The 16,903-nt window shown below is 28.5% G+C and overlaps 3 protein-coding genes across 7 annotated transcripts; 1 reads left to right on the forward strand and 2 right to left on the reverse strand.

The window, feature by feature from the left end:
- Positions 1-1,689: 1,689 nt before the first annotated feature.
- LOC118064034 (mediator complex subunit 26) lies at positions 1,690-4,868 on the reverse strand. Of its 3 annotated transcripts, none has more exons than XM_035078384.1 (3): positions 4,443-4,580; positions 3,874-3,948; positions 1,690-3,789 (listed from the first exon to the last, which is right to left on the reverse strand). In XM_035078384.1, the coding sequence occupies exons 1-3, from the start codon at positions 4,563-4,565 to the stop codon at positions 2,365-2,367; spliced, it is 1,623 nt and encodes a 540-aa protein (XP_034934275.1). In that variant the 5' UTR covers positions 4,566-4,580; the 3' UTR covers positions 1,690-2,364. The 3 variants fall into 3 exon arrangements, with proteins under 3 accessions (XP_034934275.1, XP_034934277.1, XP_034934276.1); XM_035078386.1 differs by lacking the exon at positions 4,443-4,580 and adding an exon at positions 4,030-4,136 and having other exon boundaries at positions 1,691-3,789; XM_035078385.1 differs by lacking the exon at positions 4,443-4,580 and adding an exon at positions 4,619-4,868 and having other exon boundaries at positions 1,692-3,789.
- On the forward strand, positions 4,519-7,966 carry ohgt (ohgata). Of its 3 annotated transcripts, none has more exons than XM_035078388.1 (8): positions 4,519-4,655; positions 5,771-5,886; positions 5,970-6,022; positions 6,081-6,419; positions 6,488-6,746; positions 6,810-6,955; positions 7,035-7,237; positions 7,626-7,966. In XM_035078388.1, exons 2-8 carry the CDS (start codon positions 5,805-5,807, stop codon positions 7,903-7,905), a joined length of 1,362 nt encoding a protein of 453 aa, XP_034934279.1. In that variant the 5' UTR covers positions 4,519-4,655; positions 5,771-5,804; the 3' UTR covers positions 7,906-7,966. The 3 variants fall into 3 exon arrangements, with proteins under 3 accessions (XP_034934279.1, XP_034934280.1, XP_034934278.1); XM_035078389.1 differs by lacking the exon at positions 4,519-4,655 and adding an exon at positions 5,664-5,682; XM_035078387.1 differs by lacking the exon at positions 4,519-4,655 and having other exon boundaries at positions 5,666-5,886.
- A 725-nt stretch (positions 7,967-8,691) lies between these two features.
- Cnot4 (CCR4-NOT transcription complex subunit 4) lies at positions 8,692-15,540 on the reverse strand. Its single transcript, XM_035078382.1, has 10 exons — positions 15,330-15,540; positions 14,318-14,411; positions 13,926-14,240; positions 13,690-13,831; positions 13,439-13,558; positions 13,096-13,364; positions 10,937-12,999; positions 10,585-10,865; positions 9,693-9,837; positions 8,692-9,386 (listed from the first exon to the last, which is right to left on the reverse strand). Exons 3-10 carry the CDS (start codon positions 14,153-14,155, stop codon positions 9,379-9,381), a joined length of 3,258 nt encoding a protein of 1,085 aa, XP_034934273.1. The 5' UTR covers positions 14,156-14,240; positions 14,318-14,411; positions 15,330-15,540; the 3' UTR covers positions 8,692-9,378.
- Between the last annotated feature and the right edge of the window lie 1,363 nt (positions 15,541-16,903).

Below are 16,903 nucleotides of genomic sequence, written 5' to 3' on the forward strand. Positions count from 1 at the left end.
TTAAATAAATTATTAAGATGCTGTTAATATTTGAATAAGTTTTTTAATTTTTAATTAATTTATGTTGATACCAGTGTCTGGCAGAAGTTGGCAGCTATGATTAGCAGTTTGCTAATGGTAAACTCGGGCCTTAATAAACTTTTGTTAACACCGATGTTTAGTCTGCACGTAAACATAGCAAAAAAAATTAACAAAATCAGACACCATTTATGTCATGTATCTCACTATATCACACAATACAGTACTGGACATAAATGCTGTGTGATTTTCTATAGGAGGGTATAGGGAAATCGCATGTATAACCTTCAAAAAATTAAACAGCATTTATGTCCGGTACCGTATAGTGCGATGAGTCTAAAAGAGCTGAACGCAGTCCGATTCAAACAGAAAAAATTCATAAACTTTTTACAAAAACATGCACCATGTATCATGAATGATAGGATAAAAAACTAAACTTATTGTATTATATTTCATATATTAAAGCAATAATTTTTTTTAAATTATTATTAGAAAAATATTGGTAAATTTTGTTAGCTGGTGAGAATATTTGAGGAATACTTTATTTTCCTACTACATAATTTATAACAATAAAGCATTATGTGTTGTCTTACAATTGTCTTAATATTGAATCCATAGTTTTCAATTTTCAAATTTTAATATTTAAATTCGAAAATTGTTGATAATGTAAATAACTTTATATGCATGTATGTATATGTATAAGAATAATTAATGTAAAACAAAACAGATGTTTAGAAAAAAAAATTCAATCATATTATTTAACGTAATCACAAGATAGAAAAACATTTCAAGTAAAATATTTTTTATAATGAGAATTAACTTGCCTGAATTATCTATATGCATGAAGATTGTGATATTATAAAATAAATTAAAACCGATGTATTGGTAAAATTTCTGATAAAATGAACGAGAACACAATAAAGTTATTAATGGTAGGAAAAATTGACGGTCACTTTAAGTCAAATGGTAAGATTAATAAAATGTGAAGAGTAATATTTTGTAACAACAGTTATCAGTCAGTTTAGCCCAATTTACATTTATCTTTGACTACAAATACGTTTAATTTGTACATCAAAAAATTTATATTCAATAAACCTTCTAATAAAGCAATCTACCTACAAGTATTTGACAAATAATTCATTAACTGAGATCAAAATTCAATTTTTTAAATTTGTATAAATATTAAAGGTAGTATGGGTTGAATGAAGAAAAAGTTATAATTGTATTGTGATATTTTTTACACACTAGAAATGAACATACAAACTCTGTCAGTAAATTTAAAAGATTCAAAAAAAATTATGCATACATTTACAGACATTTTATATTTAAAAAATGTCTGATTTTTATATAATTAACGACTTATACTAATATTTGGGAATGCTTTAAATATTTAATCATACGAAAAAATATACTAAAATTGTTTAAAACATGTGAGAAGTATCGTACAAGTGACTCCAATGTATTATGTATTCATATAAACTTTATAACAATTTTTTGAAACTTTATAAAATATATCATGAAATCTTTTGTATTTATTAAATATTCTATCATATGATAATCAATTTTTATATTATAATTAAGTTTTATTTATTTTTTTTTAATATATCAAACCCATGCTACCTCTGTTGATATATTTAAATTTTAAACTTTTTGTATTGGTTCAATTATTTTTATTTTGTACAAACTCATACTGAATGAAAATTATTATCTTTAAACTAAAATAACATTTCAATTTAATTAAGTTGGTATCATAATTTTGTTTTACCATCACTAATGTTGTGATATAATTGAGCAAGGAGGCACCTTCATTATACTGTAAATAGATTTTTTTGAGTTCTTTATATTCTAAAAAAGTACATATTTCACTTTTTCAAGAAAATAGTTAAATTGGACACAGTTTTCTTATTATTCTGTAACTGTATTTTTATATAATTCAGTGAAAATTTTGTTTAACACTTAACTTTTGCACTTTACACGTAAAAATGATTTTATTTTTAATTTATCATATTATAAATTCAAAAAATGAATACAATTCATGTGGAAAGTTACAACCTTGTTTAAAGAAAGGAAAAATATATACGCAAAAAATTTGAGTGAAAAAATTTAACCATATACGATTTAAAGTGTGAAATAACTTTAATCCCAATTATTTAAAACAACCCCTGAAACTGTTAATGGGGCTAATATGATATTATATGTTGTATTTTTGTAATGCACACATAAAAATTGATAATAATTAATAATAATTAATAATAATAATAATAATAATAATAATAATAATAATAATAATAATAATAGTAATGATAACTAATAATTAATTAATTAATAATAATAAATCAATGATGGTTAATCAATAATAACGTAAGGCAATATGTGGAGAATTTGGCCATCGTAACTGGGCTTTGCGAGCATCTCATGCCACTCTCGAAATTCTCTATTCGTTCCATCTTGAACTCGCCGTTTAGAGATTCCTACTGTTGGTTCTATTGCCTCAAGCTCTGTCAATTCTTCTTCATCTATTTTGTTTAGCTTTAATTGAAAATTACCATTAACACTTTCTATAGACATTTGATGAAGTCTGTCTACATCAGCATCGGTAATTTGCCGTGGACAACTTATGTGATCAACACTATTTTCTGTATTATTTTGACTATCTGTTTCATCATCACTCCATCTAATTGATTCTATATCCAGTGGTGGTAATTTAGCCAAAATTTCTTTCACGGTCAAGTTAGCTGAAGGCTTATTATTAACTTCAACTGTTTCAATCTCAGGTACCCGTGATTGAAAATGGTTTGACATTGAAGAAAATTTCGTATTATTCACTGTAGAATTATCAGTATCTCGAACATTTGTGGTGTTTCTTAATATCTCTGCTGTTGTTGGCGGCTCTGTTTTAGGTCTTTTTAATACATGGATATCAGAAGTAGCATTAGTAACACCAGTATTAGAACCTCGAGCTTGTAAATCTGCTAACAATTCTTGCGTAGTTTTCAGTTTTGGATTTCTTGAAATACTTGCTAATTTTTCTTTGACTTGATCTTCTACTGTCAATTGATTTTTCATTGATTTACTGCCTTTTTTACGACCACGTTTCTTTGGGCCACCTATATCAATTTCTGTATTACTAGATGTATCCAAAAAGTTACGTTCTTTCATCGTACTAGACGATGGACTAGGCACTTGCGAGTTCGGGTTAATGTTAATAACATTTTCACCATTGATACGTTGTTGTGATTCTTGTTGATGTTGAAGTGGAGACAAATGTTGCTGAATAGTTTTATCTTCTTTTCGTAAACGTTTATTAGAGCTGTGAGTTCTGGGTACCGCTTCTATCGAATGATTCTGATTCGTACTATCTATTAACCTTGGCGAACTAGCTGAATTTGATTTATAAGAGTACACCGTAGGTTGTTTTATTGGTGTTAGATTTGGTGAACCACCATGTTGTTCACTATTAAAAGACAAGCTCGGACTAATAACTTTACTAGGTAGTACATCATGTAAAATTGGACTCTGTGATTTCATAACTCTCGTAATAGCAACATTTTGAGTTATAACACCCTTTGCTATCGGACTTTGAGGTTTTGTTGATCCATTTAATGTATGATATAATGATGTATTGTCAGTTGAGATAGAATGTGATGTACTATGGCTTGATGGCAAAACCATGTCCCTCCACCGTCGAACCAAATCCTTTGCACGTTTTGCCAAAATTTCATTATTAGTTTTTCTTCTAAGTTCATTGATATACTTTCCCAATCGTGTAATCTATCAAAAATATATTTCATGTCATTGATTTTTATATTTATGAGTAAGTAATCATTATTATAACTTGATATTAGTTATACTTACTTCAAGAACTTCTTTAGTAATTGTCGTCTTCTCCAGGGCCGTAATGACGTCCACGACGGCTCCCATATCGACAACCTGTAACACCATATTTTTCAATAATTCTCTATTCATACATAGTTTTTTCAATTAACTTTAATGAATGTGTAAGATTTGTACTATTTTAATCTGTCTTGTAAAGGTATTTTGAAACTATCAAATAAACATAGCTTGCTTGATCTAAATTTTTCTTTCATTAAAAATATAACACTCAAAAACTCTAATGGCGTTTAATATAAACAATGATCTAAAATAATAATAAACAATATGTAATGAATTTTAAGAAAATAGTTTTATTATGATTATTTGACAATGTTTTTTTCAGGGATTTGTCAGGTCTTCTCACAAATAAAAATATCTTGAGAAGTCTATTATAAACAATTAATGGTAAACACTATAAACTAGTTCTTAGTAAGTTTGACAATTGTTATAATAAAAATTCCATAGTTTTATGTGATTACAACCACAATATTATCACATGCACGATTCATTCACGATGCACAAAACCACGTATTATACACATATACACATACAGTGTTATCGAGAGGGACAAGTGTAGTGCGTGTGTAGCGCAGACTACAGGCACACGGCGCACAGAACAGCGAGAGTGGCCCGATAGCCGTTTGCCTGAGCGGACGGTGAACGTCGGACTGCATCAGAGCCTGTCGGTCATGAGGAGTAGGCGAGTTGCCGCCTAACCGTTACTTACATTGTATTCCTTGTCAAGGGATTTCAACAATTTTTCGGTGAGTTCAGTACAATATCTCTGCATCGGTAGGGCACTTAGAAGGCCCTCGTCTCAGGGTGTTTGGGTCAGTGGAAATGAGTCGTCTCCACGTCGCACACGAATCTCACGAATGCGAGGGCGAGAACGCACTGGCAATGGCGACGATTGAACTGCTAAGCGCCTCCGTTTGCTCACATGCCCTCCCTGCCTCCCAAGACCCAAGTGCCACTCAGCACTAGACGAGTGAATTGTTTGCCCCTTACCCCACGCTCTCTTAGTCTTCTTCGGTCAAACCCGTAAAGATTCGTTTGCGTTTGCGCACTTCTAAATGTAAATTTTTCACTTTCATTATCTCAATGTACGAGTTATCATTATTTTTACTAAAAACAATATGGCGTTTACCAAGCTAAGATATTAAAATTATTTTTACTTATACAGATATTGTTGACTAAATACAACAAAAAAATACCTATTTATTCTTATTAAATGGTTAAGAAATATAATTTTAAGTATGATTTTGAAGTAATTTATAGGATAGGTAAACATAAACGTATTTTTTACGTTAATATATTTATGTTGAAGAGAAGAATTTTTTTGTTTATTGATGTTTAAATTTTTTAAAAATAATTTTATTTTATTGATTTATAAAATATAAATAATTTTTATACATTAATTTATCGATGTTTAAATGAAGTATTTGATATTTACCATGTACAATATTAATAAACATTTGCATCAAGTGAATTCCTTGAAAGTTATGACATCATTAATATAGTCGAATCATTTAATGCCTAAATGAATGAAGAAAAGAAAATTATTTTTGCTTTCTTTTTATTACATATATACATAAATTAAACATAATGTATCTAAATATTGTTAGAGCCAATCACAAGTTGTTATCTCGTGGTATTGTGAATTCACTTTCAGGTGTCTCAATTCTAAATACATATGTATACTAATGCCATCTATGTATAACAGATTATTTTGTGTCAATAAATATTGTCTACTTATTGAACAATCATTGAAAAATAAACGTAACCATAAATGTAAATTTTGATATTCTAAAAAGTAAACTAAAAGTTATTTTAAAAGACAAGTAAAACATTTTGACAAAATACATTTTTTTAATAAAAGGTTGTTCGTTAAATTATAAACATCTTATTGTACAATGGCGGAGGCTATTGAACCTGTCGAAAATATTGAAAATGTATCAGAAGAAAATGAACAGAATCATTTGAATGTAGAAGATGGTATGTTAAAATTAATTTTAATTAACTGTTTACATGATATAATTTCTTTTTATAAAGTATACTTCTCTTATTGTTTTTCATAGATTCTATCTTGTTCAATAACACATTTGATAGAACTTTGTCAACATCACATTCAGTAAGTAAATAAGAATAAATTCAATGAATTAATAATAAATAATTCATTTTTTAAAAAGTATTTAGGTGACAATCTAGAAGTGCTGAGAGGTAGGACACTACTAGATAATGGGATATATGTTAATTTACCTTTGTGGCCACCAGAATCAACATGGTTGATACTTTTCCCTGGAGAAACTTTGCCAATAGTTGAACGTAATGTTAAAGTTATTAAAATGTTACGACAAACTGTTGAAAAAGATCGGACTTTTGGGGTTGCTAGCATACGTACTGTAAATAGTGTAGGTACAACAGCTGAAATATATGAATACAGTGAAAATGATACAGTTCATGGATTGACTGAAATTCGTGTGAAGGCAAAAGGTAGACAACGTTTTAAAATCATACGGATAAAAAATGTAAGTACATGAGAAAAATTTTTTATGTCAAATAATTGATTAAAAATTTATATTTTTTAAATCTTTAGACAAGTGAAATGGGAATAGCTGTTGCGGATGTACAAATACTTCCTGAAATAGAACTTGGACCACCTTTTTTTCAAGAACGATTAGCTTCTTTAGATCGATTACGAATTCCGCCAGTAGATGAAAAAGCTATTTACAAACGTAATAGCATAATAAAAAAAGAAGCTATCGTAACTCCTTGGCCATCGTGGGTTTATGATCAATACGATACCAAAATACTGTCAAAAAAGATTCACGAATATTTAGATTTTTTACAATCACGTAAGTTCAATATAATGTAAACAAATAGTTTTATTTAATTTAAATAGTTATTATCATTAATAGGAGGTAGCAATATCCCAAGTGATCCAACTGATCTCTCCTTTTGGGTGGTACAAAATTTAGTTATTACTCCAAAAACAGCACTTTCTCTTTTGGAAATGAATTGTGTTATTCAAAGATTACAACGAGAAGTAAAACTATTAGCGAGAGTATGATTATATTCAATATTTTTTATAATTATGCTTTTAATAGTATAAAATAGTTTTAAAAACGATTTATTATTTATAGTTGACAAATAATTACTTTATCTGCAAACAATGTCGAATTAAAATTGCAAAACAAACTGATGTACTTCAAATGAATGAAGAAGGACTTCAAAGTGCTTATTGTAATGCTGCTGGAATAGTACATGAAACTATAACCTTATATAAAGCACAATCATTAGTTCTTAATCGTGAACCACCATCTACAAACTACAGTTGGTTCCCAGGGTATTTTTGAACCTCAGTTTTTAAGAACCATTTTTATTTTTTCTATTGATTCTTGCTTATTCAGAAAACCTAAATATTAAAAGATGATGCAATTTTGTCTAAAATAATTTATATATAGAATACAGGCATCTTAAAAGCATTATTGCTTGTTTGTTACAAATATTAAGTTAATATCTTTAAATTAGCTTAAAATTCTTTCCATTTTCATGTATGACTCGAATTTTTTTCATTTACCAAATAATACTCTAATCTGGATTAGCCAATACTCAGATATTAAGTACTATTTTCAACATTGATCTCTATTACAACTATTTATTGTTTCATTGTATTGGTAAAAAGTAAAAGAAAAATAGAATCAATTTTACATTTAAGAATTGATTTTTCATAGATACGCATGGACTATTGCCAGTTGTAGTCATTGTGGTTCCCATATGGGTTGGAAATTTACCGCAACAAAAAGTGATTTAAAACCTCCTTCATTTTGGGGATTAACACGTATGGCTTTGCTGTGGAGTGGTAGGAAAAATCAGTATTACGACGGATGGAATACAGATGAAGAAGGAAATGATGATGATGATGATGATGATGATGATGATGATGATGACGAAGATGACATGGGAGAATCAGAAGCGGTATCAGAATCAGAAAATTTAAATTTTTTCCGATGAATGAAATCAGCTACTGATTGAATGTATCAATTATCATCAATGTGTATGGAATATTATAATGGTATGTAAAAAAATATATTAAACATGTTAGCAAATTTTTTATGGAAAGTTTGAGAAAACTAAATTTTTAAAAAATCAGCAGATATTTTTTTGTTATTTCAAGTATTTTTAAAAATGTACCGTTTATCCCAAAAATAATACTTGAATAGTTTTGTATTAATATAAATAATAACTCTATGTATTTGTTGCAAATCTAGTGAATACTGAATTAATAGTATTTAATATTAGATATACCAATAACCGATTGATAATTTTAGAATTAAGGGAATAAAATAAACATTTCTCATTTGGTTATTTAGCGTTTATGTATCGTATATTTATCGACCACCTTAAAGATAATTTATTTTATTATAATTTAACCTAATTTTCCGGCATGTCATTGATTTCATGCCCATCAAATCTCGTTAAATCGCTACGAGATTTTTTATAAATGAAAAGTGTTGGTATTTTACGATAAAGATTTTTGGAGTGCATATATTGCAGCTTATCGCACACCATCTTCTGTTTCGTTCATATTCTTTTTACTTTCGTCTCTTAGTCTCTTCCCATAACTTTTTATACAAAGCATTAGTTACATAAAACATACTTGTATTTTATAAAGAAATTAATTCTCAACATTACATTCCATGTACATTTTTTTAATAATAAATCATAGAGTATTGTTATCTCACATCGTAAAATTTAACAAACAAGTATACGCGTGTTCGTCAGTACAGTGCAATCACATCATTTAAACTAAAAGTTTTTATGATAATTTTATATTATTATAAACCGTTGAAATTAACCTCATCCATTATATTATGTTCATCATTTAACTACATTTATTTTCTATGTTCGATCAAACTTAACATGAATTGGCCAAAGTAAATTAAGATATACTTTTTACTTTGTTATTTTTTTAATAATATTACTAAAAATTAGTAAACAATTATACTGTAAGTCTTCATTGTTATCAGCTGAAAAAAAAATTCGATTCCTCATTACATTGGCTACTTTTTATTGATAATTGTTGAAAAATTCCGGCCAAAATGTAATAGATAATTATAGTATTTATTGACATTCAATTTCATTTCAAATTACCATAAAATGTATTTATTTTAACATATACTTTTTTGGTTTTTTCATCTACAAATGTTTGATCATTAACATGGCCGGTATCATCTGTTAAGTTGAGTAAAATAATTATTAAGATTTCTAGTTGTCATAAATAGAAAATATGCCACATATTTAAAATTTATTTTTTAATTATAACTTGAAAATTATAATTATAATAATAATAATAATAATAATGATAATAATAATCATATATGATTGTGCTTTTTGTACAATCGTAATTCTGTTTATAATCGCGAAATACTTGAATGCTGTCCTTTTCCGACGTATCAGTGCTGGCATGATGTTGATAAGTAAATCTTAGCAGTCTGTATGTAAAAAAGCATTAAAATTAACAATTATTTAATGGAAATTTAAAAGTGATATGGTATTGTCCTTAGTAGCCAGACCTCATGTAACAATTTTTTTCAGACTAACGTCCGTCTATTTTCTTTCTGAATCAGATTGCCATTTATTGTTTGACGTTAAATTTCCTGACAAAAATCTTGTCTTTCTGTTCCAGAAAAATGGCAGATATATACGTAAATGATAAACTTTAGCCATCATCCTAAGTCTGCCGTCAATCTTACGTTGATTTGGCTACTAAGAATATAAAATGTTGTAAATAAACTTACTCTCAATTTCCGACCCGGCAGAAATAAGTTTTGTGTGCGATTGTGTGGATGTATTGGACTGCGAACCATTCAGTGAAGAGCTGGATACTGGACCAAATCCTGGTGGTGGTTGCATCGTCCAATGTTGTACCGATGAATTTTGTTCCTAATAAAGATACAAATATTATTTACTGAAATATAAATAAAAAAAAACAAATCATTTAAAAATTTTAATGTAATTGACTTTCAGAAATTGAATCATCAATCAATTAAAATTTGTCGACTACTTATATTTGAAATTATTCTGTCTGATTTTATTATGGAAAAATATACTAAAAATTTCATGATCTTAAGAAAATTTTTTATTCTATTTTTTAACTGGTTTAAAAGTTCCGAAAATCATTGAATACATTCTTATTCTTTTAATACTTTCTTATGATGTAATATCATAGGCTAATATCTTATGAGAAAAGATAATAAATAAAATTTCTTACAGTATGAGTTATAATTGTAAAAATACAAATAATTTTATATTTATTTGTATAAATAAATTATGTTTAAATATTACATGTATTATTTTATGGATAAGATCTTTTTGAATGTATATATCGTTTATTATACATTTATATAAAATAAAAACCAATAAATTCATGTTAATTATCCTATTCAGAAGAATCCTTTTTATTTGATCTTTTTCTTGTTTTTTAAATTAAAAAACTTTCCTTTTTTTTACTGGGGCGAAGCGTAAGACAAGTAAATTTTTCTTTAAAGCCAGTAAGTCAAATTTAAATAAGAAATTTTGAATTTATAAAAGTTCAAATATATATTGGTTTTTTACTCCTATTAAAATTTTACTGACAACAATATTCTCGCGTAACATTTAATATTAAATAATATTAATGAATAAGTTTACCGGTTGGGTATTGGGTGATCCATTGAGAAGTGCTGCAGGGTGGAATCGCGAAAATTGCCATGTATTTGTTGTAGAGAATTGAAGAGGTCGTGAAGAACTAACAATCGCAGGGTCAATAGAGGTCCAATCAGCAATTGGTCCAAAATTATTCCAGTTAGCTTTTTGATGTAATGGCTGATGATGAAAAGGTTGCAGAGACTGCTGTTGTAATTGTTGTTGTCCTGTAATCTCGCACCAATCTTTTAAATTATATACTGAATCAGTAGCACACTTGTTTATACCTGTAAATGTTTTAAATATAATAATTAGCTGTTAAATGAAAAACATTTCTCATCAAAAATGTATATATTACCATTTGAAAGATAAGAAGTATGTTGTGATTGCTGTGTACCCACTAAAGTATTATTAGTGGGAGCAGCACGAGGAATTCCTAATCCAAATGAGTTCATGTGATTTGGTGTTGAACTAGGAAATCCTGGTGGTGGTAAACGACTTCTTTGTCCAATACAATTTCCAATAACAGACATTGACGATTGTACGGCATTTTGAAGATTGGTTTGTTGTAAAATATTTTGAGGAAGACGTGATACTAAATTGTGCGATTGCTGTAAAGCTTGAAGATGTTGAAAATGTTGGGCTTGTTGTTGGAGCTGTACTAAATGAGCAGTCTGTGTAAAATGTTGTGAATTAAAATTCGATGGTGAAAAATATTGTTGTTGCAATTGTTGTGACCGGCTTTGTTCTTCTCGGTTCCTTTGTTGTGATTGATGCTGTTGTTGGAATAATCGTTGTTGTTGTAATTGCATTTCATTCTCCATAAGTTCTGCCAAAGCTTTTTGAGTTTCATGGAAAGGATCAAATCCCAAATCATCATCAGGTTTAGTTTCAGTATTATAATCTTGATTCATTAATAAATTATCGGAATTATGTCCATTTTGTTTAATATATTCACAATGTTCTTTTTGATTTTGTAAAACAAATCTCTGCCGTGAATGTTGTTGAAAGTCTGTCATAAACTTAGAAGCTGGTGATGTATTAATTAGTGAATTAGATTCATAGTTTTTCCGATTTTTAGGAGATACAGAATTAAACTCGGGATTTAAATAAATATCATTATCGCCATCATCATCATCATCACCATCGTCATCATCGTCAGCATCATCATCATCAAGAAAATTATCAGTGTGAAATGGTATACTGGGAGAAGACGGAGAGCTTGAAGTTATTTGATTATTTGTTTGATTAATTTCTGGATGAAAACCAAAAGCTGCTTGCCAATCTTCACTTGAATGTACAGATGGAAAAGAATCTGGGATTGATGTTAAGCATGTAGTTGTCCAATCATTAGTATTTTGTAAATTCGATGGTAAAGACATAATATTGGATATTTTTTGAAATGTATTTGAACTAAAGAAACTATTATTATCGGTTTGAAAAATTGACCGATGACTAATGTGTGTTTGAGATGTATTGGAATTATATAGATTGGAAGAAGAGTTGATTTGCTCATTTGCATTTGAATTTATAATTGTTTCAGTAGTTGGTAATGAATTCAAAATATCAGGATCTATGTTTTCTTTTAAAGTATTTGGAACAAGTCTTTCAGCAGTATTAGCAATTAAATCTTCAGACGAACTGTTTGAAGTTGTACTAACTGGTGTGCTGCCTTCTCTTTGAGGCTCACTTTCATTTTCTGATTGACTTTGATCCCCATTGCGTATAATACTATTAAGTTTAAGTTCACGAAATGATTGTTCAATTAATTTAGTATTTGCACTAATTTGCCGCATTTTTTGATGACCACTATAATTCTGTTGATACTCATTTTTACATCGACCATTAGAAGGTTGTTCATTATTTTTTAAATCACTAGTATCTATTGTATCATTTTTAATATTTGTCACTTGCTTTTGTCCATTTATTTGCTGGGATTTTTCACTCAACTGAGTGCCGTGAGATCGCGAAGTTGATTCTGTTCGTGAATTATTACGAGTGCTCGAATGTTTTTCTTTATTCTGATTGTTTTTATGTTTATTTCTTGCTGCTTGAACTTTACTTTCACTATTAATTTTTCCACGGCGCGTATTTGATCCACTTGCTGTTACACTCTCACCTTTATTATTGTTACTGTGTTGTGATTTATTATTATTTTCAGTTGATATTGTTTGATGATCTATTATATTTCTGTTATCATTAGAAGATTGTGATGTTGGGACCGGTACTGATGATGACGTATTTTTATCACTTGTTCCATTATTTATGGGACATAGCTGCAACGATGGCCAAGCTTCTTTTGTTTGAGAAATAGTGGTGGTAGTGACAGAAATAGTAGTTGTAATAGTTGTAGATGTTGTATTAGTAGTACCATTCTCTCGAATTGAACTATTACCTACTGGTGGTGATATTGTAGGTTTTCTGTAATCATTATTTCTCTTTAAAACTTACCATTACTTTATTTATTATTATTATTATTATTATTATTATTATTATAATTAAATTAATTATTAATACCTATTTAAGCCCACAGAGGTGTTGGCATTAAGAGATTGAACTAATTTACGTTCATACTCTTGATGTTTACCCTGGTGCATTTCTTCTTTGGTAAATGAAGCTTCTTGATCGCCTAAATCGTGCAAATACATACAATCTGATTTTGGACATGCTTGATTACGCATAAAATGTGAACAATATTTAGTCGTCCCTAATGATGTTTTAACTGTTCGACCATCCACAGTAATATTATTTACAGCTTCAATGGCACGTAATGCATCCTCTTGACGCTTTTATTATAGTTTTAAAAACACATTATAGTATAAAAATATGTATACATTTTTTTGTTTTTATTATTAAATACCTGATAAGTGACATATGCTGATGCACTAGGTCCTTGAGATCCCGCATAAGATGTACTTTGATTTATGACGACTTTATGAATTTTTCCGAATTTTCCAAAATACTCATGCCTTTTTAATACCTAGAATACTTTCGATCAGTACTATTATGATTGGAGGATTTATTTTTAGGGGAATAACATTATTTAAAGTGTGATTGTAATGCTTAAAAAATGGGTTTAATTATTTGGAAATAAATTTTCAATATACATACATCCGCGTCTGCTAATCGCATTGGTAGACCAACCACAAAGACTAAATTTTTTTGAACTACACGTACATTTGCAAGATGTTTACGATTTTCTGTTACTCTTTGTTTTCTTTGTTGATCTTTTAATCGTTTTTCAGCTTTTAACCTATAAATGTAAGTATTTTTTTAATGATAATAAATATGTATTGTTTTGTCGATTTTATGAACAAATGATTACATATTAATAAATAAATACAAACCTGGATATTTCTTCCTTCGTAAGGGGCTTAAAATCGGCGGGGTTTTCAGAGTAGGCCTTTCTACATGCAGGGCATAATCCATTTTCATCTGTACGAATTCTATGCCAGCAAAACCGACATATTTGATAGCCACAGGTGCATGGAAAAAAATTTAGATCATCTACTTCTAATGGTTCCATGCACAAAGGACATTCCACTGCATCTTCTCCACTCTGATTTAAAACTGACATATTTTTTTTTTTACTTTTCCACTTATTTAAACAACCAATTACATAGAGTCACCGATTGTATTCAATATATATGTATATAAACAATCTAAAAAAAAATTAAATTATTCATCATATTACCTTTAATATCATTACAAATGGAAAAAAAAATCACCAAATACTCACCGATAAATTGAAGAGTTAATTTCAAAATGTCATACGTTTGTAAATGATTTTATGATCTCTTTAACCTTATCCAAATTTGAATTTGCTATGATGTCTAAAAAAAACGAAAAATTAATATTATGCTAGATTTGGAAGAAATTTTTAAAGGAGAAAATAGTCAATATTCTTATGTGTTTAAAAATAAAATCGGGTTACTTTTGATAGAAATTCTTATAATTAATCAACACTGAGTAATAAAATTGTAAAAACACAAAATTATTTACAATTATTAAGTAAGTGAAACAGCTGTCAGTTGTAATCAGAGGACAACTCCCAAGAGACGTCAGAACATAAGTAGAAAAATGTGTATTTTTCAAAATGAATGTTACCTTAAACTACTGTTAACAGATACCACGAACGCGCATACAATTTAATATTTCAATAAATAACCATAAAAATGTTATCAATGTGATCATTGGAAGAGTCGATAAAATTTTGTTATTGTCAATTTCAACGGATTAGAAAATAAATTGTATCTGAAATAAACCAGTGCACTATGATTATAACACTCGTATATTCCGTCTTTGTCTTACTTGGCTCTCAGCCATCAGTCAGACAATTTGCGCCTGCTCTTTTTTCTTTTCTTGTCTTTATTATTCTCTCACTAGTCCAGAGTAAGCATAGGAAACAAGTAGAGGGGAAAGAAAAGGACTCCGTTTCTCCTTTTTCAAGGATTCTAAAGTACTTAATGATAAAAAGTATCAATGTATCTCGATTCTTTTCGATTTATAAAATTTATTTCCATGTATATTTCCAGCAATGCTACGTGATTTACACCAACTGTTGTTAAAAATTTGAAGACAATCTATACATTTCAATGTAACCTTAATTCAAAAAAAATATCATCTTTTAATGTTTATCATTTTTTTACATTTTATTGTAGAACTTTATTCATATGTCTGTCAATTTCGAGATAGTAAAAAATAGAAGAAACAAATTTGGTCAATTAGACTGATAACCAGTGTTTACTTACGGTTTACGTTTTTCACTATTTTTCACTACGGTATTTTAGACTGGGAAATTTTTTTATGCCTGATAAATTATTACTCTTTAGTTTTGTTCAGTGTACGTGTATACGCAACAGTTCGCGCAGAAACGGATGTTGAATTCTATCCTAAAAAGTTAACTGTAGAACAAAAAGAACTTTTATCATTGTCAAAGAGAAGAAACATGTATACATTTACAGTAATAGTGACCAAAGAAGATACTTTTCGTTTCGAATCGAGATAGAGGAGCCAGTGATTTACAAGTATGTAGTCTTAAAAAGAGTGGGAGATTTTCTCTTCTAGCAAAAGTATACTATAGTAAAATTAGTATAGACATAGGATTTGTGAAAGAATTTTGGTTTTATTGTTAATGATCAATTCCCTTTACATTACATACATATCAGATAAACATATTGTACATATATGATGTTGGATTTTTCAATTTTTTTTTGTGCTTAAATATGCGATTCCCGTTGTAATGTTTTACGGTACTACACTACTGCTCTCTATTCAATTTAATTAATTATAAGATTAAATATTTTTAAATAAATTAATTATGCTTTTAATGTGCACAAAAATACACGAATCGTGAATGGTCACCCAAGAAATTAAATAAGATAAAATTCGAGTATGTGTAATCAATAAATTTAAGTTGAAATAGTTAACCGATCCTTTATAAATTTAAAATAATTTGTGTAACTTAAGTTGAAATTGTATTTCACAATCTACACTTTAAATAAAAATAAATGATAAGTTCTTCACTTCAATTCAACCTGAAATTTTTTTCAAATTCCAATCCTTTGAATATTTACCGCATTTTGAGTCAATGCTTCAGTGATATACGGGGTGTCCATAGCGAAGCCGGTGTGTATATTGTATGTATTATATGTAAAAAAATAATAATAAAAACGATCTGATATGGGAACTTATATTCGCAAATTGATAGTTTTTGCGAAACAACGTATTAAGATTTAGTGGATTAATTCGCGTTACAATGGAAATTATCGCTATTGTGTATCGTCACACCACCTACAATTGTGAAAATTATTCTTTCGGAATTTAAATACACAATGAATGAATTTTAAAATTAAACTTTTGCAAATTTTATGAATAATAAAAAATTTTTTTATTTAAAAATGAATTTGAGTAATGTACAGTGCATAATATTGTTAAAATCATTTTTATAACGTTTAGTCTTTTTTATTATGTTAATTCATGAATTCAATTAAAAAATTTCACGGATAAATGGATAAAAATCACTCAATCCAAAAACCCCTCAACAAGTTAGTTGGAAGAAAATAATCCAATATTATCATCAATAAAGACACTTTCCAATAGTTTACAGGCCAAGTCATACCTAAGATTTGAACAATCCATTTCGATTAACCGATTAGATAGAATAGATTAAAAGAGTACAGATATTGTAAAGTACAAATATTTAAGAGTACCCGTAAGAACTTAAGGGACTTCAGTCCGGCCGGACTCTATCTCAAAGGACTCTAGTATGATAGTTTGAATAAAGTAGTTTAAAATAAGCGCCAAAATGTGACACCGTCGCACT

This window comes from Chelonus insularis, unplaced genomic scaffold, assembly GCF_013357705.1.
Source record: "Chelonus insularis isolate UGA/USDA-ARS -01 unplaced genomic scaffold, ASM1335770v1 contig_151_pilon, whole genome shotgun sequence".
Taxonomy (NCBI): domain Eukaryota; kingdom Metazoa; phylum Arthropoda; class Insecta; order Hymenoptera; family Braconidae; genus Chelonus; species Chelonus insularis.